This window comes from Rattus rattus, chromosome 12 (genome assembly GCF_011064425.1).
Source record: "Rattus rattus isolate New Zealand chromosome 12, Rrattus_CSIRO_v1, whole genome shotgun sequence".
Taxonomy (NCBI): Eukaryota; Metazoa; Chordata; class Mammalia; order Rodentia; family Muridae; genus Rattus; species Rattus rattus.
In genome coordinates this window covers 48,498,805-48,526,799 of record NC_046165.1, presented here as the reverse complement: position 1 = coordinate 48,526,799, position 27,995 = coordinate 48,498,805, and the positions used below count along the sequence as shown (strand labels likewise).

At 43.2% G+C, this 27,995-nt stretch overlaps 1 protein-coding gene across 1 annotated transcript in view; it reads right to left on the bottom strand.

The window, feature by feature from the left end:
• Positions 1 to 1,271: 1,271 nt before the first annotated feature.
• Gtf2f2 (general transcription factor IIF subunit 2) overlaps positions 1,272 to 27,995 on the bottom strand; it is a 121,968-nt gene continuing 95,244 nt past the window's right edge. Inside the window, exons 6-8 of the mRNA XM_032917430.1 lie at positions 25,902 to 26,001; positions 15,192 to 15,335; positions 1,272 to 1,983 (exon numbers count right to left, since the gene is read on the bottom strand). Of these exons, the coding sequence (XP_032773321.1) occupies positions 1,864 to 1,983; positions 15,192 to 15,335; positions 25,902 to 26,001 (364 nt within the window). The 3' untranslated portion in view covers positions 1,272 to 1,863. The remainder of the gene's footprint in view (positions 1,984 to 15,191; positions 15,336 to 25,901; positions 26,002 to 27,995) is intronic.

Sequence of the window (27,995 nt, the reverse complement as noted above, 5' to 3'; positions counted from 1 at the left end):
CTGGATGTTCTATTAATGAGATCGTGATGCTACTGGACTCTATAAAGCAAACTCTGACAGACGCAGCATCCTTGTTTCAGGGAAGCATCTCAGAACAAAACGGCAAGCTCTGCGGGAAGGTACATGCTGTATAATTTACCAAGCACGTGGCAGGTACCCAGCACGCTCAGTTCTGCAGTTCTTTTCACACTGTCCCATGGGTTCTGGACACTAGGCTTCCAGTTATCAAGAATTGGAGGGGGGCGAAAGTTGGAATGGATGTGGTCAATGAATAAATGTATGAAACCGTCAAACAATAAATAAAAGATTTTAAAAAGGAGACAAGGGGCAGACACATTTGGCTCTGACACCAGAATGAGGCAGGTAAGGCAGCCGAGGGTGGGTGGTGACTAGGACTGCCTTCCTTAGGCAGACCTGTAGTTTACAGGGGGCGGACAGAGACAGCATCTCTCTCAGAGCAGCAGCACTCAACCTCGGAATTCTGATGACATGCTACCAAGAGCAAATAACGTGGCAAGGCCCTTCTCTTAGTGAAAAGTTTTCCCTTGCTTTAACTACACAGCATTTGCTTATACTTTTGGCATCTGAACCGCTTGGCTGCAGGCATCCGGACGTAGAGGATGAATGTGCATCTTCTCTTTGTGCTTGCTTTGTTGGGGCAGCTGCTTCACATTCTTTACCACATGACATTCGTCGTCCTGAGGAGACTCATCCATACACGTGCTGCTTCCATCCGCTCAGCTGAGGACGCGCGGAGAGCGTTTGAGGCTCTAGGGAACAGCACCTGCCTTTGCCATCTCAGCGCACCACCTAACAGCCCCGATTCAGTTGGCACTAGAATCTGATAGCCAAGGGTCAGCCTTGCCTAGACAGGGGGAAGTAAAACTCCCAGGCCAAAGCCAGTCTCCAGGGAGCTTATGTCTGGTTAGAGATGCATCTTGAAGTTGGAAAGGTACTTAATTGTCAATTGTTATTTTAAGAGATTTTTAAAAAAAATTAGTTTCATTCATGTGTCTGTGTGAATGTATGGACACGTATGTGTGGAAACCTGTGGAGACCTAAGAAGGCAAGGATCCCTTGACGCTGGAGTATAGACAGCTGAGAAAGAAACCGACTTGGATGCTGGGAACCAAGTTCATATCCTTTGCAAGAGCAGTTGTGCCCATAACCACGAGGCAGCTCTGCAGACGGAACACTAACTGTCTAGAGTTTGGACTGTTTCTCTTTCCAGTACCACAAGGGCAAAATAAACCAGTGATAAAAGCTGCCACTTAGTACAAAGGGAACAGATCTCTTTATTAACGTATGTTTGAAGGTAAAATATTACCTTTGTAGAAAGGGACAAGTTCCCTCTTCAGTTTCAGAAAAAGGAACTTCGACTCTGTTCCTTTAATAGTTTCCCTCCCCCCACTTTCACCATCTTACCTTAGTTCCTCAGAGATACAATTTCATTTAGGAAATGTTCCATTTACACTTGCAAAGCTAACCAGTGGGAACAGAGGCAGTTGTAACCCCAGACCCTACCCATACTGTATGTAATGTTTTCCTTTTATGGGAGAGGGTCTTGCTGTGTATTCCAGACTGGTCTCAAAGTCACTCACCCTTTGCCTGCCTCAGTCTCCTGAGTATCAGACACATGTATGTGTTGTCAGCATGCCTGCTGAATGCTATGGCTTAACACAAGTCTAGTCTATAAATAATATCTTTCTCTTCAAAAAACACTTAGAAACTTTTATGGAATCCCAGCTTTAACAGTTTACTGAGGAATGGCAGACAGACTCAGTTGTCTTTGTCCTGTCAGGGTGGGCAGGCAGTCAGCGTATGGTGGCAGAGGCCTGCGTGTAACTGTTGCACACGCTTCTCTCAGTCGCTCTTCTCCTCTGTTTGGTAATGCCTGTACTCTGGCTTCAGCTCCCACGTATTCTTGTGAATTCCTTTTACATTCTGAATGCCGATTTCTTTCAAGATTTCTTTCAGGTATCCCTAAAAACCAAAACCAAAACCATAAAAACCCTCCACAGATGAGATTATCAAGGCAGGAAATAATACTGACAGTGACATACACTAAATACTCAGCAGTAACAAAAACTAGCACCCTTGAAACCCAAGTGGGGTTTCTATGAAAAGGTTCAACAGTTTTTCTGACTCTACAATGTGTACTTCATTAAATGTACAAGCATGTGCATCAAAGGCCTGGAAGTCCCGAATAGAGAGGAATCTAGAGGAAAATATACGGTAATGGCTGCTCAATGTTTACTGAATTCAATAGAGGGCAGTCTGATTTGATTTCAGTGACTTAACAGACTCAGTCCACAGACTGAGTTAATCAGCAGTTTAATGAGCATCCACACAAATGACACACACTGTAGGGACGGGAACTAATAGTTAAGAAGCAAGCATATGATAAGCATCTAGAATTCCTACTTCTATAAGATGTGTTTTTCTTTAAAGACAGGCCTCAACTGCCCTGTTTTCTTTTCAAAAGATTTATTTATTATATATAAGTATATTGTAGCTGTCTTCAGACACACCAGGAGAGAACATCGGATCCCATTACAGATGGTTGTGAGCCACCATGTGGTTGTTGGGAATTGAACTCAGGACCTCTGGAAGAGCAGTCAGTGCTCTTAACCGCTGAGCCATCTCTCCAGCCCGACTGCCCTGTTTTCTGAGTGCTGGGAATAAAATTGTGAGCCACACCCCATCTGACCTAAGATGCGTCTTCAAACACAGGTTTCCTGTGGGAAAAGGAAAGGTACGACCTTTGTGTTGCCTGGGCCTGCTAAAGCAGGGAGAAGACCAAGAACTATGAGGGTGCAGGCTCCTCGTGCTTGGCTCACATTATTCTGTGTCCCCAGAACCTGCTTACAGATGATTACTGGAGTCGGGAAATTAGGACTATGCTGACGGTACTACAAAACCCACGGAAGCACCCACTATAGACTTACTAATACAGATGACAGTGACCTCAGAAGAGGAAGGAAAGCTAATTATTCACAAGTGTTGTGTTCTGCCATAAAAACCCAAGCAACCTAACTTGTGCATATATGCTTCAAAGACTAGTCACAAGACTGAGACGGCTCCTCTCACTGCAGGAGGACGTGTCATTCACTGAAAGGAGAGGCACTGATGGTCGAGGAGCTCCTGCCGAGATAATATTTGCACGGAACGCACTATCACCCAAACCACATTATGTATGTATCTTCAGCAAACTCCTGTGTGTGCATGAAGGCATGCGTGTGTATACAGACAGGATTGTACCCTGTGGCCATGGCTGCCCAGGAACTTTCTTAGGTAAACCAGCTTCAAACTCAGAAATGTACTTGCCTCTGCTTTCAGAGCACTGGGATTAAAGGTGTTTGCCACTATGACCCCTTCCTTTATAAATAGGGTCTGACAATACAGCCTAGGCTGGCCTGCAACTCTCAATGTAGACCAGGCTTGCCCTAAACTAGTGGAGATCTCCCTGGCTCTGCCTACAAGTGCCACCAGACTCAAACCTGTCCTTGGTTTTTTTTTGAGTCATGGTCTCATTAAGCTGTCCAGACTGAGCTCAAATCTGTGTTCTTCCTTTCTCCATCCAAGGCCCTAGCAGATTCTGAAGATCCAAGACCTCTGCTTTGAGGCTGTTACAGCTCTCTAATATTCCAGGATTTCTGAGCCCTTGATATCCTTTGTTCTCTGAACCTCGACACAACAGGACACCACATGTTACCAAATAGTCAATTCCCTACCTATGCTGATTTGAAATAATGCAGCACAATCCATTAACCCATAGATAGGCCGCCATCTAGAAGCTTGTTTCTTTTTGAGACAAGGTCTCACTATGTAGCTTTGGCTGTCCTGAAACCTGGAACTCACAGATATCAGCCTGCCTCTGCCTCCACCTCCCAAGTCCTGGGGTTAAAGGCATGCACCACTCTCACCACGCTTGCCTTCTAGAAACTTAACAGCTGAGAAACTAGATTCAGTGAGGTCCTGGGACTGCTTAGCATCCGTCTACTGGACAGCCTTCTGGCAAACAGGCCCCAGCAGGTGGCAGCAACCAACTGAGGCCTGGATTCCCCAGGCGGCTTGCCTGTCTCCCACACCTTCTATAGTTGGCTTTGCTGAAGGCATGAGTGTGAATGAGTAAGCATAAAGGCTCGGGCAGGCAGGTAATGTGCACGGCTGCCATCTGCCACTTCAAATTACACTTGAAAATGGGACACTGCTCATAAACTACTTCTAATTAAACTGGACTCATAAATGGAAAATGATGGGTTAGGCACAAATGACTCGCAGTTTAGGTGCCAAGAATGACATCTTTGTAAAATTCCAAAGAATGGTTCATTGTGAGGCTGTTAGGATCTTGTTGCACAAACAATCACTCAGCATTGGCCCGAACACAAACAGCAATCACCAGGAGCGTTTCTGAGCCCAGAGAAAAGCAGCTCTCCTAACTTCAAGTTGTGTGCTTATCTATAATCTTGGTCAAGAAAATGGAAAGCCAGCAAAGTGTTTAACATGAAACGGTAAGAAAGTCTTCACTGGGATGGAGAGATGGTTTAGCCGTGAGAGGCTAGGCTCACAACAGAAGGACAAAGTCCTCACTTCTACAGACTGGTTGTTCCCATGCACGTCCATTTCTTTCAGTAATGTAACACGCAGCACCACAGCATGGACCAGGCCACAACTCTGCAAGGTGCTGTCCTCAAATTTCCTTCATTTTTAGGATGTTTCAAACCACAACTAAAGACACTTTACTCCAACCAAACCAAACAGCTTAGCAAGTAGTGGGCACAGTGTTTAGAAAGGAAGACGCGGCAGCAACAGTAGAAAACATGTCCAGAAATTCCCAGTAGAGCTAATACTGCTATAGTGCAACCCCATGGCCAAAGATGGGGTGGGGGTGGGGGTGCGGGAAGGGTTAACTAGACTTCCACATCTTAGTCCATCACTGCAGGAAGTCAGGACAGGAACTCAAACAGGGCAGGAAGCTAGAGGCAGAGCTGATGCAGAAGCCACGGAGGGGCTGCTGACGGTCTCCCTCTCCATTTCTTGCTCAGCCTGCTTTCTTACAGAACTCAGGGCTACTTGTTCAGGGATGGCTTCACCCGCAATGGGCTGGGCCCTCCCCCATCAACCTCTAATTTAGAAAATGCCCTACAGCCAGATCTTACGGAGGCTTTCTCTATTGAGGCTTCCTCCTCTCAGATGGCTCCAGCTTGTGTCAAGTTGACATAAAACTACCCAGCACAATAGACAACAGTGAGCTGTTTCAAAGTTGTCCCTCCTGGCCTGCAAGTCTAATCTCAAATTCCTTCGGGCCATCCACTCTGGCTTGTCCTTCCCCCACCTGCCATTCTCTATCTACGTGCTTCTGGGGTATGCATGCTAGGGGTCTCCTCTCTCAAATGCTTGCCCTGCTCCTAGTATCTGACCTTTTTATTTTTTATCCTTTCTGTTTAGGTTTCAAAGTCACTTCTGCTGAACAATTTTTTTCAGCAGTTATTTCAACTTCCCAGAATTGCATTCACACTGCCCAGCATTCCACGACAGCACCCCTCCCCCAACGTTTCTGCAATAACCCAGTTTTGGCTTTCTATGCTTAGACTGACTTCAGGGCCTTATCTCTTCCCATGTCTCTCATCTTAAACTGTGTACTGCCAGCCTCCCTGTAATCACCCACACCTGCCCTACTTGATTGAGTAGGGATGCTTGAGGGCAGGCAGCAGAGACTGGGGAGGGCTAAGAAGGTCTGTGGAAATGAGCTCCAGGAAATCCAATTCTTTTTACTTCTGGAATTTTTTTTAGAGTTTTCCCTCTGGGATAGGCAGTGACCAGTTTGAGGAACAGAGTGAGTGAACTTCATTTTCTCAGTGTGAACCTGACATTATTAATTATGAAATACTGTGTTGTAGTTGTATGCAACAAAGCATATCTGATCATATAACACTGAGAGAGGAAATATTAAAGTTTTATGAGGGCTGAAAATTGTTAATCTTGTACCCCTTTGTTATCCATCCCAGTATTTACTCCAGCACTGACTATGTCTTCTTTAGTCTTCCTTGCAAAACAGCCCAGGCAGGCACAGTGAGAGCCACCTACATAGCGTGTGGTGGGAGCACTGAGGGGCCCCTGCCCTGCCCTGCCCCTGCCCTGCCCCTGCCCTGCCCTGCCCTGCCCTGCCCTGCCCTGCCCCACCTGTACAGGTGTTCTTTGAGGATAGGCACCAGATCATGTCAGCTGACAGCAATTCTGTGCAGAAAGAAGCACACTTAAAAACAAGCATGTTTCCAATTTGCTTCCTCACCTCAGTGCCTGCATTTCAGAGAGGACGCCAGGAACAGGTAGAGCTCTGTGTCACATGGACTTGATGTTTCTCATGAGCGTGTGGGCCATAATGCTGCACATCATTCTAACACTGGTTCAGCCTCATCAAAGGGACATGTAGGAGGCAACCGATGGCAGAGCAAAGTGCCATAGCTTCTGTTAAGGACGCAGCAAAGTGCACCTGACCACAGGGGCCAGAGGATCAGGACAGGCTTTGTATTTGAGGCACAAGATAGAACTGTGGTGACTAAGGAGTTGGGATCGGCCAATGGATTCCTGACCACCTAGGACAAGGTGCAAGCAGCCTGTGATTTAGTTCCTCTGCTGACTACCACCCCAGCCCGCCCAATGCAGTTTTATTCTTCTCCAGCTCTGCCAACCCAAGAGGACTGATGTGCATTTCATCAGACATTTCAGTGATAAGCATTATTTACATAATAATAAATCAACTGAACTTGATTAAGAACAGCTCTGACAGGGAGACATTAGCACTCCTAATGCTTTCAGTTACTTAATTATAGACCCCACTTAGCATCTAGTCACAAAACTGGCCCTAAAAGCTTAAACCAAGTGCCCAATATGTGTGCCCCAGGTGGCACATGGGAATGTGTCTCTTATTATGGGGTACCACAAGAGAAAGGGTGTTACAGACAGAATTTTCTGTGCAAGTAAGTTGACTCCTTCCAGAGCTGTGGAGAGAACAAAGGACTTACTAATGAAGCAGTTAGTGACTCTGAGGCACAAGCTTGCTCATTAAGAAACAAAGTACACATTAGGAGTAAACAGTGAGAGAGGGCCAGATGCTCCCACTATTTCAGACAGAATAAACTGCGAACAGGAGAGGGAAGGTGGTACTGGGGGCTTCTGTGCAGCATGGGTCTATGGTTTTCTGTTTTCCTCCTCACTGCTGTCCCCCACCCCTATTCTTGTGTCTTCTCTGGGTTCCCACTGCTTGTATTTCTGCCTTTGAAAACTCTGAGCAGCCGACAGATGGGTAAGGAAATGGTCAAAGAATAAAGCCTTGCCTGACTCTACATTTTATTCAAACCCTGAAAAACCAGATAATTACTGCATTAATATCTGTGTACTAAAACAGCCTCATCTGTCTGGCAGTGACAAAAGCCTACAGGTCTGAAAGGTTCAGATAAAGTTCACTTTCTTTTTAATTTTGAAACAATACCTCAGTGAATAGCCCTGGCCTGTTCTTGCTAACTCAAGCACACCTCCTGCTTCTGCCTCCAGAATGCTGGGATTAAAAGTGGCTCCTTTAACTTTGGTTGAAGACAGTATTGAAGACAATACTGGAATAGTTACTTGTAGATGTAACAGCCTAAACTTGGGCTCTAATTGCTTAAATTTGGGAACAAAAACAAGAATATATATACTTGAAATTCGTAACCCCTGGAAAACAGATAGTCAAGTCTTTTTTTTAAGATTTATTTATTTTTTTCTATATGAGTACACTGTAGCTGTCTGCAGACACACCAGAAGGCAGCATTGGATCCTATTACACATGGTTGTGAGCTACCATGTGGTTGCTGGGAATTGAACTCAGGACCTCCGGAAGAGCAGTCAGTGCTCTTAACCACTGAGCCATCTCTCCAGCCACTCAGTCAAGTCTTAATAAAAGAGAAAACAGCACTTATTTTGAAAAATAGCAGAGTATGAATTCTTACTCAGGACAATGTGTCAAGGCAGAAAGCAGATCAGAAGTTGTCTAGGATTTGGGGGTGGGTGACTGCTAATGGATAGGGGACTTTGGGGAGCGGGGTTTATGTGACACTGCTCTGAAGGTAACTGTGGCGACACTTTGTGACTGTCAACATACTAAGGTGCCCTGATCTGTACAGTTCCATACGGAGGCCATTCCGCAAACAAAGGCCTTAAATTAGGAAGAATGATATGAAAGGAAACTTCATGTGCTGGCAAGCATCCCAGCACTCAGGAGGCTGAGGCAGGCAGGAAGCCATGTGTGAGGCCAGTCTAAACTATTCACTGAGTTCAAGGCTGGCCTGGTCTGGCCTACACAATGAAAAAAGAGAGAAAAATTAATTTTCCAGCCCAGCAGTTTAAGTGTGTGGCTCTGCATGTTATCAATAATTAAAGTTACGGAGCGCTCCATTCTAGGAACAAGGCTGTCTGGTGCTGCAGCAGACTTGCTCAGTCAGCTGAGGTGAGACTGGGAGGCCCGGATGCAGAGCCCTGGCTGCTGCTTCTCTTTGCTGCTAATGCTTCTTGAACAGAGTCCAACATAAACAAAACTCTTTCTTGAAGAAAACTGTTTCCATATGGACAGCAAGCCTGAAAACTCACCTTTCCAGCTTGTTTGGGAACTAAAACCAAAACTGAACAAACAAAAGAAAAAAACCAGCAGAGGGCAATTTTATTTTATTCTTTAAAAGTGAGTGGAGAGGCAGCAGCAGCTCAGTAACAACACTGGCTGCTCTTCCAGAGGACCCAAGTTCAGTTCCCAACACCTATATTATGGTAGCTCACAACCATATGGATGAATGTCAGGTCCAAGGGATTGGACACCTTCTCTTCTGCTCTCTGTGCGAATAGGACACACACACTTTACTCTGGGTTACCAGTTACAGGAAAATTCCACTTACATTTTTGCACATAAATAATCCACAATTTTGTTTCTTGGAATCTGTGCTCAATACTAACACCCATGTAGCTACTTCTATATAAGCTTGAATTGTTTGGGCATGTTACTAAATTTATCTTAAAATATGACCTCATTCACAAATGAGGTAAGGAAAAACCCCACAGAAAACCACAAACAACGAGAAGCTGGGCCTGCTGGCACATGCCTATGCATCCTAACCTCAGGAAGGGCAGACGAGGGCACATCAAGGTCAAGGGCAGAAGAGCTACAGTTCCAGGTCTGGGCAGCCTAGTGTGACCCTGCCTCAAAAAGCCAAGTTAAAGCAGGGCCGGGATAGAGCTGAGGGGCCAAGCCCCAGAAGCAGGTGTTCCAGGTCAGACCCAGCCTTAGCCAGCTCCTGACCAACCGGAGCTATGGGATCCTGCCTCAAACACCATCTAGATGCTGGCTTTTTAAGTCCACTTGGACTGACCAGTATTCCAGCTGCTTCCATTTTTAATCATATATTTCTCTTCCTTAATAAACTATATTTCCACCACAAGTAATAATGATGGTAATAAAATAAAAAGAAATAAACCCAAAATCTCTACTCGAAAAAAAATTTAGAATTTTGTAAATGTATTTAAAACTTACCTACTTATATTCAACAGTTATTTATCTTAGTGCAACATTTCCTATTTTAAAACTTTTAATTACGACTCCTCTTCATGAATCAGAAATAATTATTCTCAAAAAGGAGCATTATCAATTAATACAGTCTATTGGAAAATCTCGCATCATTGATATTAACTTCAAGAACTGAAGGAATAGGAATTGAAAACTATTAAGAACAGAGACAAAGGAATGAAATGAGACAGAGAAGACAGAGTGTGCATGGTAACACACAGTAGTTATTAGACAGTGCATTGGAATAAATGTTAACTACTAGCAGACCCACATTCCCTTTGGGACCAGGAGTTGAACAAGCAAACAGCAAGCTTGTGCTCTACTTTCTGTACACCTGAGCACAATCAATGACACTACATAATCAATGACACTACATAATCAATGACACTACATAAGAAGCAGACAGGAATCTCATACTGAGAAAAAAACCAAACCCACATTTCCCCTCCTCACTGTCCACAGATCTATCTATGTGCTGGAATAAACATCAGGACACAATAATGCGTTTCCTCTTCAGCTGAGGTTAGGACAACTGTGTCCAAGCTGCAGCACTGCCCTGGGCCTGTTGGGTAGAAATCAGCTGTCTCTATGCTATCTTTATTTTAAGAACGGAAGCGGGAGACCTACAAGCCAGGATTTGTAGCTAGATGACAGGGAGTTCCACCTGGCTTGAGCAACTTGGGTGCGACTGTCACTTACTACAGGCTTGTGAGGTACAGAAATCAAGTTCTGCTCTGGAACTGTAGGGATGGCTCAGTCAGTAACTGCTTGCCAAGCAAGCACGATGTCCTAAGTGTGGTCCCTGGAACCCTTGTCACAAAGGGCATGGAAGGGTGTGCTTGTAGTCACAGCATAGGAGAGGCAGAGACAGGTAGGGCTTGCTGACCAGCTACCTAAGACTAATTTTAAAGCCCAGGCCACTGAGAGACCATGTGTCAAAGAATAACAAAGGGTAGCACCTGAGGAATGATATCCAGTGGTTCCACATGCATAAACTGTAATGTACAGCAGCTACCCCTTCCCTCTCCTGAGTTCTACTTTGACTACATTATACCTGAAATCACTACTGATTAGACAGTACGGGGAAGGAGACCAGCGGGTCTTGGGAGGCTAGAGCATTTCCTAGCCTGATCTGATTGGTCCAGAGATAGACAGGCAACTCCCTGGGGCTTTTACAGGAATAACCAGGGTAGATCTCTGAGCAGCTGTTAGCTGCCACGAGGCCATTTTGGCTACCCTAATAGGCAAGTCTCTGCTTATAAAGAAACAACAACAACAAAGATGAACAAAGTGGAAGGAACAGTTCTATCTAGAAAATACTAGTAACTAGTTCAAGCTATCTCTAAAGCCATGTTCTGGAACTTTACAGCAACGTGAGGCAATGGATCCTATTTTTGTTGATGCTAGTTTGTATTTCTATCCCTTGTAATTGAAAATCACCACCAGTTCACAGACTCCTTGTAGGATATGCTTGAAAACTTTTAGGTTTGTTGGGAAAGATGCAGACTATTTCAAGTTCTCTAGCTATTTTATCCTTGGAGAGACACTATATACTCTTGATTACAAATTTCACTTAAATTATATTTACTCAAATCCTTAAAGAAAGATTGTTTCATTTTCTGTCTATGGGTATTTGGTCTGTATGTATGCCCACCTGGTTACAGACACTGTGAACCAGCATATGGGTACTGAGAATCAAACCTAGGACACCAAGAAGAGCACAAGTACTCTTAATCATGGCCACCTCTCTCTCCAGCCCCAAATCTATTTATTTTCCACTGTAGGCCTATCTTTGCTTGCATCTATGTATGTACATCACATGCAAGCCTGGTGCCCTTGGAAGCTAGAGGAGAGCATTGGATCCCCTGGACCTAAAGTTGTGAGCTGCCATGTGGGTGCTGAGACCTGAACCTGGGTTCTATGGAAGAACAACCAGGGCTCTTAGCCGCTGACCATTTCTGCAGATCTTTATTTACTCAGATCTTTACTTAGGCCTATCTGGAAATGAACCACGAGTCCTGGGCCAACCCCACCCAAATGCTGATACAGTGCTGTAACTGCTTTGTTTATGGAGCACCAACTTTGCAAAGAAGCAAGTGTTTGTTGGGCAGGACTACGTAAGTATGGGCACAAAGTTGCACTGCCTTTCCTGCATCTCAAACCGCATGCCAATTATCCAACTGTCTATTATGAATTAAAAGGTGATCCACAGGGGGTGGGGTGGGGGCTGGTGGTATGGCTCAGTGGTAGAGGTGTCTATAGCAAGCCTGATGACCTGATTTTGATTCACTGAACCTACATGGTGGACAGAACTAATTTCCCAGACTATCCTCAAACTTCTAAATGTGCATCCACACAGACAAAATTATAAATATACCCAGGAGGATAAAGCTCAAGGAAATGAGGCTCAGCTATAATCTATGACATTAACACAAATATCCATTAGTAAAGGGGAGGCACCAGAAGCAGTGTGTCAGCTCTCAGGGTTCCCTCGGCAGTTTCATGTTTCAAGGGTACTATTTAACTTTTCAATGGCTTGCATTTTTTTTTAAAAAGATTTATTTATTTTATTTATATGTTATTACTGTAGTTCTCTTCAGAGGAGAGCATCCCATTACAGATGGTTGTGAGCCACCATGTGGTAGCTGGGAATTGAACTCAGGACCTCTGGAAGAGCAGACAATGCTCTTAACCGCTGAGCCATTTCTCTAGCCCAATGGCTTGCATTTTTAAAGGAAATGTTATGTGTGTTTCTATACATGGAGGAATACTAGACAAAACACAGCAAATGCTAAACTTCACCAAGTCCTGGGGAGAAATAACAGGTTTCCTTCTGATGTTTCATATTTTATTTTTATTATCACTTTTAAATTATTATTTTATTACATGTAGGTGAGTGGTCTGCCTGCCTGCCTGCCTGCCTGTCTGTGCATATCTGGTACCCATGAGAGCCAGATGAGAACACTGGATCCCCATGTTCTAGATGGTTATGTGATGTCATGTGGTAATGGGAATCAAACCTTGGTCCCCTGGAAGAACAGCTAGCACTCTAACCACGAAGCCATCCCTACAACCCCCAAATGTTTCACATTTTATAGAGAGTTAAAAAAAAAAAGCTAAAAACTGAATCACATACTAACATCCTGTTTAAGGGATATCAAGTTCCTGATTTTGTATCAGGTTATAAAGTTTGACCTTTTCAAAGTGGCTTAACTTTTGAGAAACTTCTACTGTTCTGGTTGTCTACGTAAGCTATATATTATGATATATGTCAGAAAGAGCACCCTAGGGTAGTCTCCATGATAAGCAAATTTGCTTGCAGAAATGAAAGTTTTTAGGAAGAAAATAGAACAGAAAAAAAGAGAAGACTACTAGAGGTGAGTATGGTGGTAGCCCCAGAACTGCAGAGCTGTGATAGAAGACTTGGAGTCTGACGGCAAGTTAGGTATGCATATAAGTGAGGCAGCAAGATGGCAAGAAAGTGGGGAGGGGGTGTGTGTCTTAGTTTTTTTTTTTTTTTTTGCTGTGAGGAGACACCATGACCAAGACAACTCTTATAAAAGACAACATTTAATTGGGGCTGGCTAACAGTTCAGAAGCTTAGTCCATTAATGTCACAGTAGGAAGCACGGCAGTATGAGGCAGACATGGTGCTGAAAAAGGAGTTAATAGTTCTACATCTTGATATGCAGGCAGCAGCAGGAGACTGTGTGCCACACTAAGCCTGGCTTGAGCACCTGAGACCTCAAAGCCCACCCCACAGTGACAGTGACGCCCTTCCTTCAAAAACACACCTAATAGTGCCACCTCCTATGGACCAAGCACTTATGTACCTGAGTCTATGGGGGCCATTCCAATTCAGGGCAGCACGGGATGGGATGTGTAAGAGATGGAGAGGGGTGGGAGAGAGGTAGGAGAGGAGAGAGGGCAAGGGGAGGAGTGCGAGTGTGAGAACAGTGGCACTGGGAAGGGTAGTGTGCAGAGTAATGGCGTGGCAATGCTGTCAAGGATTTGCTGTGGGTGAAGAGGCAGAGCTGGCACAAACCTGCCCTCAGAAGGCCGAGGGAGGAGAAACAGGAACTTGAGGCTAGTCTGGGCAAAAGGGCAAGTCTCAGTAGGTACATGACAAGACCTCCTCTCCAAAAACGATCTGGCTGCTGAGGTAGTGTGGCTTCTAAATGACTCTCTCGTACAGCAGACTTCCTTTCCACATCAGACAAGAATTTGATACAAGCTACCATCTGTTCTCTGGAAAATCTATGTCTGCACACACTCATTAAGTTAGATCGCCTGAGGTCCACTCTAGATCATTAGTGAAGAAGATCTAGTACAAAAACCTCACTAAGTACCACAACATAGTAATTATCTGACCAGGGCTGGAGAGTTAGCTCAGTGTTTAAGAGCACCAGCTGCTCTTTCATAGGACCTGGGTTCAATTCCCAGCATCCAATATTCTTTTCTGGCCTCCCCAGGCACAGACACACATGTAGGCAAAACATCCCCACACAAAGAGTGACGTGCAGTAACAGCAACAACAGTCTGAACTGAATCAGTTTTTGGGGACAGACCACATATGTATTATATAGTCCACCCTGGCCTTGATTTTGGGATCTTTTTATTGGAGCCCCTAAGTACCTATCTACTCCAGATAGACATTCTAATAAACCCCTTCCTTCAATGTGAAGCAAATAAGCCCAATACCCTGTGTTAAGAACAAGGACTGAGGAACTTGCTTCTCTACCATTACTAGAATGCCCCCCTCTCTACTCTGCCTACTTTCCTGTCTAACTGTGTGTACATTTCATTCTGTAGGAATACATCAACTGCGCTCATTGTCTGGGATAGTCTTTCCTGTAGGCATATTTACATACAAAATAACAAAGGTAGACTTCATTATAACCAGAAGAAATACAGCTTGTTAACAAATTATTCTTTAAAAATATTTTAATCTAGCATGGATGCTGTTTCTCAGGCTGTACTGCCAAAGGGAATTAAGTTATTAGCTGAATCGCTAATACTGAATCATGGACATTTTAGCAAAAATTAAAAAGACTGCAAATTGCTTAACAGATCTCAGATTGATGTTAAGATAGTGAGTGCAAGGAGTCAAATCTGAGTCCTCTAGAAGAGCACCTAGTCTCTTAACCACTGAACCACCTCTCCAGGCCCTAACATTATCATGTGTGCAAACATGCTCGCACACATAAGTGCCTGGCTGTGTGTGTAGCAGTCAGAAGATAATTTCCAGGAGTGGGTTTACTGCTTCCACAGTAAGCTCTGGGCATCATCAGCATTTGAACTGAGTGCCTTTACAAATTGAGCCATTTTAATAGCTCTTACATGTATTTTAAATCTAAAGTAATGAAGTGGATGTTCGAAAGATAAAGCTATGTTAAGATCTGTTTTCTGGGCTTGGGGATTTAGCTCAGTGGTAGAGCGCTTGCCTAGCAAGCACAAGGCCCTGGGTTCGGTCCCCAGCTCTGGGGGAAAAAAAAAAAAAAATCTGTTTTCTGATTGTTGACATAATCACGTTTCTCCTCACTAGTGATATGCTAATGAAGTCTGGTATACTTAAAGATCACTAGAAATGTATACATACCACAGGTTGCTTTGTGATGTCCACCAAGTCCTTAAGATTATAGTACTGATGTTTCTCAAAGGCTGAGAACAGCATGTCTAGGACGTGTTGTTTGTCTGCCCGAGCTCGCTTTCCATCTTCTTTCTTCTTCCTTTCATATTCAATCTGTAGGCAAAAACAAAAGAAAGGTATCAACTCAACATCTGGAAAGAAATCATTTGGAGGGATTGGGGATTTAGCTCAGTGGTAGAGCGCTTGCCTAGCAAGCGCAAGGCCCTGGGTTCAGTCCTCAGCTCTGGAAAAAAAAAAAAAAAAAAAAAAAAAAAAAAAAAAAAAAAAGAAAAAAAAAAAAAAAAAAAAAAGAAATCATTTGGAAAGTCTGAGTCACCTGAAACCTCACTTAAAGTTTTACAGCATCAGGCCTCCGGCAGGGACTCCCATTACCTTTCAGGTTCAGGACAGTTGTAACAGTGGTCTGTAAACCACTTTCAGTCTCTTGTGAAGCTTTATTTAACACATTCATTTCTCCCCAAGGAGGGTTTCTTCCTGGTTAGCCCAGAAGCTAACATGCACTTCTTAGTTTTTGATTAATCAAGGTACAGTGAGATACGTTTATGAATTAAACTCCATGCTCTAGGAGTTTAGGGCACAGGCTTGTTCCAGCACAGGTTCAACTGGGAAGTCTGGGGAGCACTAGTGAAGAGCAGGGGAGCAAAGTCAGCCTCCTCCTCTCTCAGCCCATGCTTTACCACTGTACACGGAAGTAGGTTCCGCAACAAGAAAGGTAGATACACTCAGCGCTGATGCCAGTAAATTATTTTTTCTACATTTTCATTTTATCTCACATCAGGTGTCCTCGAAGTTTCCATGTATAATATTCTCTAATTTTTACCACAAAAATACTTCTTATTCAAATAAAATCAAGACATCATCTTCACACACATCAGAATGGGAAGCAACTCTCAGCTCTCACAAGCGAAGCTTCTTTTTGAGGCAGATGGAGAACATTACAAAAAGCTACAAATGGCCAAAACTGGAGAACAACTGGCCTTGGGATGCCTATCACCAACAGATATATTCACAACACAACCCAGGAACATGGCAGAGGAGGGAGTGGAAAGACCATGAAAAGCCACAGGATCAGGACATCTGACGTGAGACAGTATCTTCTGTATGTGACAAGCTGCACCCATTAACTGCAGCACTATATAGAGTTGCCTAACCAAAACCTGAATGACAGCTGACACGCAGCTCGAATGGAGAATCTCCAAGTCGTGCCTCTAAATGAAGGGCCATAGCAACTGAGGACCGTGGAAATACAGAGTCACATCTTCCCCAGGGATGAGCCCCTAACCGGTTGGTTATCCAATACAAGTGGTCAGTGTTCTATATAAGAGCAACACTAGACGAACCCAGTAGCTGGGATGTATGTACACGCACACACAGGTTTGGTGCCAACCTGACCTTAAACCCAAGTTATCTGAACTTAAGTTGAGAAGGGTGGGGCCATCCCTGGGCTGGTGGTCCTGGGTTCCATGACTTCTCCATCAGCTCCTGCCTCTAGGATCCTGCCCTGTTAGAGTTCCTGTCCTGACTTCCTTCAATAATGAACAGTAATACAGCAGTACAAACCAAATAAACCCTTTCCTCCCCAAGTTGCTTTGATCATGGTGTTTCATCACAGCAACAGTAGCCCTAAGACAACATGTAGCAGTAGTAATAATAACAATAACAACAACAATCAACAGAAAAAAGGAAGCTAGAGATAATACACGGAAGTAGGAGCGCTGAAGGTAGATGAAGGGGAGGAGGAGAGGGAGCAGGGTATGTTAAAAGGGGCTTGAGATGATCAACATGTACCAGACATGTATGAAATGTTGTCATGAAACCTAGTGTTTTGTACAATTAACAAATGTCAATAAAATTTGAAAAGTAGTTTGATGCCATTGTTATCCTCCTGGTATTAACCACTTGTAGAAAATTATCTTTGCACTGAAAACCGGGAAGATAGTTCAGTTGGCAAATGCAGGAGAGCCTGAGTTCCACCCCCAGAAGCAGGTAAAAAGACATACAGAGTGGGGAGTACTCGTAATCCCAGGGTTGGGAGGGCAGATACCTGAGCTTCTGAAGCGCTCCATGCCAGTGAGAAACCTTGTCTCAAAGGAAGAAAAAGAAAAGGTAAAAAAAGCAGTTTATGGTTCAGTGGCCTCCACAAATATGTGCTTGCACGTGTGTGTACACACACATAAAAAAGGGAGAAAATACACAGCTTCTATTTATGTACTTCAGTTGGTTAAGTTTATTACTATTAACTTTTTATTGAAAGAGTGATTTGCTGGAGGAAGGTCAGTCTCAAAGCTCCCTGGGAAAGGAAAGCCTTGGGGGCCTGGGAGAGGCCAGCAGAGACCAAGGCCTGCACATGGGGATGGCTGCAGTGTGAGACCGGCTCTAAAACTGCACACGAACTTCAGAGCTAACAATGAACTACGGTGTGAACTCCAGACTGAGGAAGAGGCTTATGTTCTCTGAACGTCCTAGGACAAGCTCACAATGGAGACAAAAACCTCCAGCTGCATGCCAGCAATAGATTTTTCTCAGTGAGGCAAGGCCTGTAATCCCAGGTACTTTAGGGCCAAGACAAGATCAAAAGTTCAAGGCTGTGTGGGCTACAGAGTGAATTTAAGGCCAGCCTGGGCAACTTGGCAAGACTATCTCAAATTAGAAAATAACAAAAGGGCTGGGAATAGAGGTAGAATGCTTGGCTCGGTAGCAAAAAGAGAAAAGAGAAAAGAAAAAAGAAAAGAAAAGAGCATAGAGAAAAACACCTATGTGCAGCTCTGAAGGACTTAGAAAGATAAGCGCTTTCTCTGGTCCGAAAGACAAACTAAGAGAAAGAGCAAGCATACTGGGGAGAAAGAAAGTGCGGAGACCAGGATCCAACCAAGAGCCTAAGCATTACAGCGCAGCCTCACCCCAGCTTTAATTTATGCTGGAAGAATATGGGAGAAACTGAGCTCAGGAGGGGGGGGGGCACACGCTGGAAGATCTGTAGGAAAAGGACTTCAGAATCTTGCCAGTAAAGCAAGGTGGCTCACATTCTACTTGGACAGTGGGATAGATCTCTCTCTCTCTCTCTCTCTCTCTCTCTCTCTCTCTCTCTCTCTCTCTCTCTCTCTGTGTGTGTGTGTGTGTGTGTGTGTGTGTGTGTGTGTGTGTGTGTGTGTGTGTGTGTCAATCAATCAAGCCAGAAAGGTCTGACTCAAAGGTAAGATTTTAGAATAGATAACAAAAAAGTTCAAATCAACACTGAAGATTAAAGTCAATTATATGACAAATTCCTGTTTGGCATGTTCTCACCCCAAATATGCACTAGGCCTATAATCCTGTAGCACCACACCCCGCTTTTCTTGTGTGTGTGTGTTTTTCTTTTTTTGGTTTTCTGAGACAGGTTTTCTTTTTGTAGCTCTGGCTGTCCTGGAAAAGTTACTCTGTAGACCAGGCTAGCCTTAAACTCAGAGATCCACCAGAGATCTGCCCCCGGAGTGTTAGGATAAAGCTGGGTGCCATCCTGCCCAGTGCGTTTTACCTTTTCCAGGGAAACGCACACAGGGTGGGGCAGACCGAGGTCATCCCCAGCTACAGAAGATCAAGTTACTGACATGCTTAAAGCAAAACAAAACCCCCAATCACCAAGCCAAATCTGAAAACCTAGGTATCTAAGCAGCAATGATGAAAATGAAAATACCAGTCCTCCTCAGAGAGCTTTTAGGTCTAGGACTCTAACCCTACCTACATTCTTTAAGGATAACAGAATCCTTACTGTTCCTGGGGTTCAAACTGTGGATGACTTACAGAAAAAGGCTGTTTAACAGGTTCATAATCCAAATCCTCGTCTGTGGCGTTCTCGGCCCAGCAGCTCCTCAGTGTTCATGTCACAGAAGAGACCTACTGCATCGAGCAGTTAGCACCCAGTGCTGCTGTTTCCCTCTCATGTGTACAGGGAGGTGTTGTGTATGGGTGTCTGTCGGTGCATCATGTGTGGGCCTGGTGCTCATGAAGGCCAGAGGAGGGACTGGAGTTACAGAGTTATGAGCCACCACGGGGGGATTGGAAATCACACCCCAGTCCTGTGGCAGAGCAGCCAATCTCCAGCCATCTCTTTAGCCCCACTAATAATACCCAGCACTGAACTTAGGACAACGCTAAGGCTTTGGAGTAACTTTTTTTTAAGACACAAAGTATCAAAACAGTGCCCTTAGTATTTTACTCAATTTAACACTATAAATAGGCTCTGCAAACAGACTGTTGATACTGAGAACCACTGTGTCTAGGAGAAGACGGCTCTGAGGTGAGGCTGCTTCTTTCCCTTGAGCTTCTCACTGATGAACTTGGGAATGTAGAGCGAAGCTATGGAGAGCAGCTGGACAGCCAGCGCATCAGCAGCCAGGGTAAGAAATAAATCGCTGTGATAGTCACTAGAACAGAAGCAGTTGTTATGTCCTGAGAATTTTACTTACTGATCTTTTTTATCTGCCTCCATGGACCAGATCACTGCAGAGCCAACTGTTAGAGGCAAATGTCAACTCAGCACTTTAAGCTTAGTCTCCAGTTATAAATGTTTATATTCCCCAAATTTATCAGATAATTATTAACTTATTTTCTCAAGAAAACAAGTCACTCAAGATTAAAATGTAGCTGCAAGCTGAAAACCTACAGTGGATGTAGCATAGACATGTTCAATTGTTATTACTGAGACCTTAATCACTGACTTAAATTATAAATGCCACCCACTGCCAATTAAAATACTGTAATTCAGATGTCTGTAAATTTCTAGACTGTTGTTTGCAGAACTGCTCTGATTGTTTTGTCAAGGCAGTCTTTGTGAGGCTTTTATTCCAACTTCCGAAGAGACTGTGACAGCCTTGACTATCATGGTTTTGCATTTTAAATCCTTATGAAAGATTACTTCCCTCTCTCCTCTGTCAATGCTTCTATTTCTGATTGGTGTGTCATCATCTCTTAGGAGAAAAGTAATTCTTTTGAGCAGGCCAGTCCTTCGTATGCAAATTCAAAAGGACAAGGCATGTAGTATTCTTATATTAAACTATGGCAGGGAAATATTGCTGAAAAGCCCTTATGATATAGTCTCACAGGCATCTACTTTAATGAACAAAATTAAAAATCTATGCACCTAACTTTGAAAAACTCAAAGCACAACAACCTTAGTTCTTGAGAGTAGTGGCTGGCTGGCTCACAGAAGGAAAGGACTGTGTATAAACATAAAATTTCTTCCTAGTTCTTGGGAGGAGGCGCCACCTGAAGGTTTTATGTAACCACCCTATTATTCAACAACTGCCTTCCTGTGAGCTTTTCTTAGTTTCTCTACCACCAAAGCTAGGTAAAAAGCCCTTTATTAAACCCAGAACAAGAGGGCAGGAATGGTAACAAAGACAAATAGTTACTTCTTAGATTTCCTAGACTCTGTCTCCTGGTGCCGTCAACAGAGCCCTACCCCTCTCAACAGATGGCAGACAGTTATAAAAAGTGCCTGTCTTTAGACTGGTGGCTGCAAACTAGAATAACCCAGGAGCTGAAAACACAATCCACATTTGGTCTGAAGTCATTTCCTTCTCTTCAGGAAAGCATCCTTCTGGGTGACTCTAGCGTACAAGCCACATTTAGAATCACCATTCAGACAGTTAGTTCTTTATGAGACATGTGAAAGTCCCAGGCAGCCAATGACACAAGACCCCCCCCAAGACAACGGCACCTCTACTTTGACTCAGAGATGAGGGGACAGCAGGAATCTTACATAGTAATTTCACTTAAGTGTATATTTCAGACAGGGTCCTATGTAGCCTAGGCTGGCTTCCAACTTGCTACATAGCTCAACCTTCTGATCCGTTTGTCTTCACCTTGAGCATGCTGGGATTACAGGCATATACAACCACGGTCACTTTTATGCAGTGCTGGGGTTCAAACTCAGGGCTTCCTGTGTGCTAGGCAAGTCCTTTACTGAACAAGGTACATAGCCAACCCCTAATTATACTTTTCCATTTTGTTAAAGACAGGGTTTATTTAAGTAGCCCTGGCTGGCCTGGAACTCAGACACCCATCTGCCTTAAGAGTGAGTTCTGGGATTAAAAGTATATAACATCATGCCTGACTTGATTATACCTTTTTGATTAACATTTCTTTTTTTTTTTTTTTTTCTTTTCTATTTTTCGGAGCTGGGGACCGAACCCAGGGCCTTGCGCTTGCTATGCAAGTGCTCTACCACTGAGCTAAATCCCCAAACCCCAACATTTCTACAAGCAACAAATGTAATGACTAAATCACACATGTCTATTTTAATAAGTTGTGAATTATTATCCTATATTAATACATGGATAGTATGAGCTGCACATAAATTTTTTAAAATTAAAATAGATTAAATAAAATTATTATTCTAGAAAATGAGGAACTGAATTCAGAGATCTGGGGCTTATTGGATGCCAGCCGGTCTAGCTGGATCACTGAGCTGCAGGTTCAGCCTAGAAACCCTGCTCACAGAACATAAAGAGTAACTGACAGTCAGTGTTGAGGCTCTGGCATTCAAACGTACACACATACAAGAACACTCACAAACATAACCTTTCTCCACCAGAAAACAAACAATAAACAAACAACCCATTCTTTGTTTTCAAAAATATAGTGATCTGGAAAGAAAAAAAAAAGTGATCTGTCTTCATGTTCAGGACACTTAATTTTCGACAGTCTTGCAAACTCACAAAGTTTATACTAACAAGGCTAACAGAATAAGGAACAAAATCTACAAGTTAAGGCCAGTTATTTTCAGTCAAAGCCATTAACTCCATGTCTCTGCAGTGGCAGTGGCAGTGGCAGGGGCTGGGCAGGGACTACTGGCTACATCTCCAATGATTGTCAGCTGCGGTCCAGTTGCCCTTCTGGCAATAGAAAAATGGTAGCGGGAGGAAAGGGTTGTTTTTTCTTTTTTCCTTTCCTACCAGCAGAACCCTTCCCTCTCGTGACCACAGCCTTCCACTTCGTACTGATAAAATATCCGAAAGCCAATTTTCTACTTCTTCCTTTTTGCTTTAAGAACCTGGAGTTGTTTCAATTCTGTAAAAAGACAACTAAGTGACTCATCAATCAGGTGGAGAATGGCAGCCATCCTTAAGGTGGGACTAACGGCTTCTATTTTGAAAAGAGCCACGTTCTTGTCAGATCTGATTAGTTTATCAGTTTCTATTCAAGAGGGTGACTGATAAATCATTGTTGAGCAGGAGTGTCAGTTTTTCCACTTTTCTATTCACATATATTTACTACTTAATAGGCTCTAAGGCCTGAATTTAGTAGCAAGCTTGAGAAGCTGATACTGCAAGGCCTGGGGTGTTCTCTGCTAGAACCACCTTGTTTACCATGGCAATGCCCTTGAAGCTGCCTCCCCCAGAAGTACGACTATGTATTTTGTATGTACGTAATTGTATACTTTCTTTTTTAACACCTCAACTATTAAAATGAATCACTGAGTCACATGACACACTACTCTACAAACCTCTGAAATTATTTCAATATTATATTAATTTAAATTTTATTAAAAGTTTTATTATGTGATCTCTAAATTATTTATTTTAAACCATGTTGACTTCTCAATATCTTAAAAATTAATTTTCTTGGATGAATAAGCAAGGTTCTATACAATAAATTGGCAATTTTTATAACTGCTATTATAAACTAAAATGTCACTTAATGTGAAGAAATTGTTAAAGCAGGTGTCTTACAGCTCAATATCGTCATAAAGAATATAATGAGTTTGTACTAACTTTAGTAGTAAAAAGGCCACAATATGAAGGCATTTGAAGCATAAGGCTCTACATGCCAGGCTGAGTGCTAATGTCACTTAGAAACCCACCTAGGCAGAGGTCTGAGCTGCTCTATCTACTACCAGAGCTCTGGCTAGCTTCAATTCTCCTAGAGGGGATTTGCCTTTCATCTTAGGGCTAATGGTCTACAGCAGCACAGGGGGCATTTGCAATGGAATTCAGGGGGACATGGTGGTTAATACTACAGAAAGCTCTGCTCCACACTTCAAAGGAACTGCTCACCGCGTCCCAACTTGGGATCTAAGGAAGGCACAAGCAGAGAACAGGAAGAGGTGGCAGCTTAGGAAGGTGGTCACCAGGGGACTTTCTCAGTCACAGGCAAACATCTGCTACTCAGAAGATATCTCAGACATGGCTAGCCAGACAGACACTTCCCTAGCTCTTGCCCTTCTTACCCCCAAAAGACAACTGGATTGCCTAATAGCTTCTCAGACAATACATCTTCGCTGCCACAATGCCAGCAAGCCTAGGGATTTGTGAGGAGGAAACTTTGGGTAAATACATATTAGATCCTAACCATCTAGAATTAATAACTTAGAACATTTACCCAATCCTCAATTCTCAATTTCATTTTCGATGTTTTTCTGTCTTAAACAGGAGAGCTATTACTGTATAATTATTATATCTTGTCTTACTATTATAAATTTTAGAAATATGATTTCTAGACCCAAAGGGAAATACTTTCACACACTTACACACGCGCACACACACATACACACACACACACACACGCGCACACACCTACCCCCAGAAAGCACTTATCTCTTTGTAACCTACGGGAAAAATGTCTTGCCTATACTGTGATAAAAACCTACCAGAGTAAAAACTGTACCTACACACCTATATACCTGGTCCCAAAGAGGAGGACAAAGGCCAACTGTGGAACCACAGGAAGAGCATGTTGGTGACAAAAAGGAGCAAATCCAACACAATCCTGTCCTGTTACTTTCCTGTCTCTTATAGCCCCAGAAAGCTGCATGTAGAGTCCTGTATACAGTGTTTTGAACATGTATAGACAGTACATACTGTCTTGGATTCTTAAAACTATAGCGCTTAAGCACATTCTATGGTTTTAGCACCAAATCACCGACTTGTACATTTTCAGAATTTATTTCATTCTAGCACCACACATGACAATGTTCTGAGCTAAGAATGGAAACAAACAGAAAAGAAGAAAAGAGGACAAGGACACTGCCCTCTATCTACTTGTCTCAACCAACAGACAACAGAGAAATGATTACCTGATGCTGCTGACTCCACTTAGCCTCCTGGACCTCTCATCTTCTTTAGCTTACTTTCCTCTAAAACATAACTAGGGGCTACACAGGGCCTCCTGCCTCCTTTAATCCAGTCAGGGTGGTAACTGTTGACACGTGAATGGATTTGAATCTTCTGCCCACTGAAGACACTTGTTTTACCTTTGAGACATCTGCCATCTCATACAAAATAAAGACAAGGAACCCAGACACCATTTTATGGGCACTCAAGTCTGGGTGCTTAAGGCCCATCTTATAGAGGTTTTATTTTTTATTTTTTCTAAACCTAGACCAAAAGGAAATTAGGCAATAGTATAGAATACAAGATACTATCCACTGACTGTTATTTAGATTTCCTTTTCTCTTTAGGAACTCATCACATTTCGTCAGGCTCCTTAAGCTCTGTTACTGTTCCACAGTAAGATACACAGAAGTTTAAACATTTGACTCTTCTCTCAGTTGGAGACTTCATTGCTGAGATAAAGCATAAAACACCATGACCCTAAGCAACTCGGGGAGGAAAGGGTTTATTCCATTTTACAACTTGCAGTGCATCATCCAAGGCACTCGGGACAGGCACTCAGGCAGAGACTCATGAGGAGGCTCACTCACTTACTGGCTTGCTCCCCATGGCTCGCTCAGCTTGCCTTCTTAACAGCATTCAGGTCGTCCTGCACAGGATCAGCACTGACACAGTGCTGGGCCCTCCCACACTATCAATCAAGAAAATGCACCACACACTTGCCCACAGGCCAGCCTAGTGGGGCATTTTTCCAAATGAAGCTCAGAAATATTCAACCCAGAGTGCTTGGGTTGAATATCTGGACCGATCAATTTTACTCACATGGGTAACAGTAGTTACACTTCAAAAGGAAGGAATGAAGATGACAAGCCATTTTAATGAAGAACTCACAGAAGTAACTGAGACATATATGTGCTTACATACATAAGAAGACAATATACATCTCGCTAACGCATCGTTCTGTACATTTACATAACAGAAAGGTTTAAGACCAGGCAGTCCTTCCTCACTTGGCACAGTACTGGAGGACCATAAAGATGCCCGTGACACCTCAAGTGAAGCAGCACACTTTTTTTTTTCCCTATTCTTTTTTTCGGAGCTGGGGATCGAACCCAGGGCCTTGCGCTTGCTAGGCAAGCGCTCTACCAAAGCAGCATACTCTTGATAATTCATAAGGACAATCACCACTGTTCCAGATCCTTAAAATTTTCAAATAATTTTAAAAAATGAACACATAGCTGTACATATTTATATATGACCTTTGAAAGTTTGTTGGCATATTAAATAAAACTGGTATGGTAAACCATAGAGATACAGAAAACAAAACAAAACAAAAAAAATCGGTAAATTCATAATTATGAAGTATTTTGTGATTAGAAACATGAGAACTAAAATGCTATTAGCACTCTGTAAAATCTGACCAAGAGTAATTTGCACAGTGGCTCCCTTGTCCCACATAGCTCGTGATATAGAGCAAACACTTTTCTATGCTTCGTGTGGGTCATAGCAAGCTGCAAGTGATGTTGAAAGGAGCAGGATGCTGGTGAAAGACATGCAAAAGACTCACATTGTACTGATGGTTAGCGACAGGCTTGTAATTGGTTGTTACAACTTTGTCCAGCTGTTGTGAGAGCCTTACAGGTTTGGAAGATTCTTCTATTTGCAATCTGAAAAACAGAAGGCATTGTTAATACACTGCTCAGCAGAGTGGGTCCTGTGGTTATACCAATTACAAATCATATATAAGCAAGTAAGCTCAGAACACCACAGTAGTGTTACCAAATCACTTAGGAACACTAAAACAACAACAACAACAACAACAACAACAACAACAACAACAGGACTACAAGGCAAAAAATAGTCCCATAAACTAAATGTATGCTATAGTTGTGAAACTATGCTGCTTGGGTAAACCAAACTCTGCAAGCAAAACAAATTGTCTTAAATCACTATTGTCTAGAATTCATCAATCCAAGGCTTCTACTGTCCTGAGAAGAAATAAAGATATGTAAAAAGCCCATATTAACAGGTAGTGTACAGTGACTAGTAGCTATTTGATCAGACATTGATGCTTGAAACATTCTTGTCACCACAGAAACCTCTACTGGATAGCACTGGTCTACAACACTGCAGAACTCTGAATTAAACATAACTCAAAATACTGCCTCCAGAAAAAAAAATAAACAAAAATAAACACAAACGAACACACATATAACATGAAGACACTACTCCACGAGTGCCTATAACTTTAAGCAGTGATTTATTATGTCCTAATTTATATACTAAAGTTGTTCCTTAAAAATTAATGCATTTGGTTTATGAGCAAAGTAAATCCAAAAATCTGCTTCGAGAGGGAAAAAGAACAGCTCTCAAAAGTGACTATTTTTACAGACACAAAAGGTATCATTGAACCTTTAGACTTTTCATCAGCAGGGTATCAGAATAGAGAATGTAACATACTTAAGGAAAGTGCCTACCATATCTGCCTAACATATAATTGAAGATTAAGCATGAAATAAAAGTATTTTTGGAAAAAGAAATGGGCTTATCACTTATGAATCTCATTGAGAGGTGCACTCAAGAACGTAACGCAGTAAGGCCTCTAAGGAATTAATGGATGCAGTGGATACAGCCCAGAAACCAAAACACCAGGTTAGAAACAGCATATGCACTGTAGTTTTTAAAAAGGTTTATTTTCCTTTTGCTTTTGAGGCAGGGTCTTTTTTTTTTTTTTTTTTTTCAGGAGCTGAGGACCGAATCCAGTGCCTTGCGCTTGCTAGGCAAGTGCTCTACCACTGAGCTAAATCCCCAACCCCTATTTTCCTTTTGTAAGTGGTGGTGAATGACCATGCACTGCCATGAAGGTGTCGGGCACTACTTGCCAACACCAACATGCCACACACTGCCACTGTACTGCCCCTGTACTGCCCCTGTACCAAATGCACATCTTTGCACCCAACCACATGATGGCAAAGTCCTGCTTCTGGTACTTTGTGTTGCAGCTGAAGAAGAACTTCGGCCCCTGGCTATGCCGTGACTCCCACAGTGGCACTCACAACATGTACTGAGAGTACCGGGAACTCACCGCTGGTATAGTCATACAGTGCTACCGTGACATGGGTGCCACACACCGTGCACACGTGCACTCCATCCAGATCGTGAAGGTGGAAGAGATTGCAGCGAGAGCCACCGGCCAGCTGTCAAGCAGTTCCACGACTCCCAGATCAAATTCCCACTGCCCAACCATGTGGGCACCAGCACAAACCACACTTCACCACCAAGAGGCCTGACACCTTCTTCTAGACACAGAGACCCACTGAATAAAAGCTTCAGACTGTCAAAAAAAAAAAAAAAAAGGTTTATTTTTACTTATGTGTATACATGTCTCCATGTGTCACATGCATGTATGTGGGTGCCCAAGAGAAGGACTGGACTTCATGGGGCCAGAGTGCTAAGTGGTTCTGGGCAGCACAGGATGGGTGCCATGGGAGAGCAGTGTGTGCTCATAGCTGCTGAGCCACTTCTCTGGCTCTCAAGACATGGAACTACATGAAAGATGGGAGATCAGAATTAGGACGTTTTAAGATTTGTTGCTGGTGAGTCTTCTAAACTGTGCAATAAACACCCATGACTTTTATAAATGGCAGCCTGTACCTCCTGC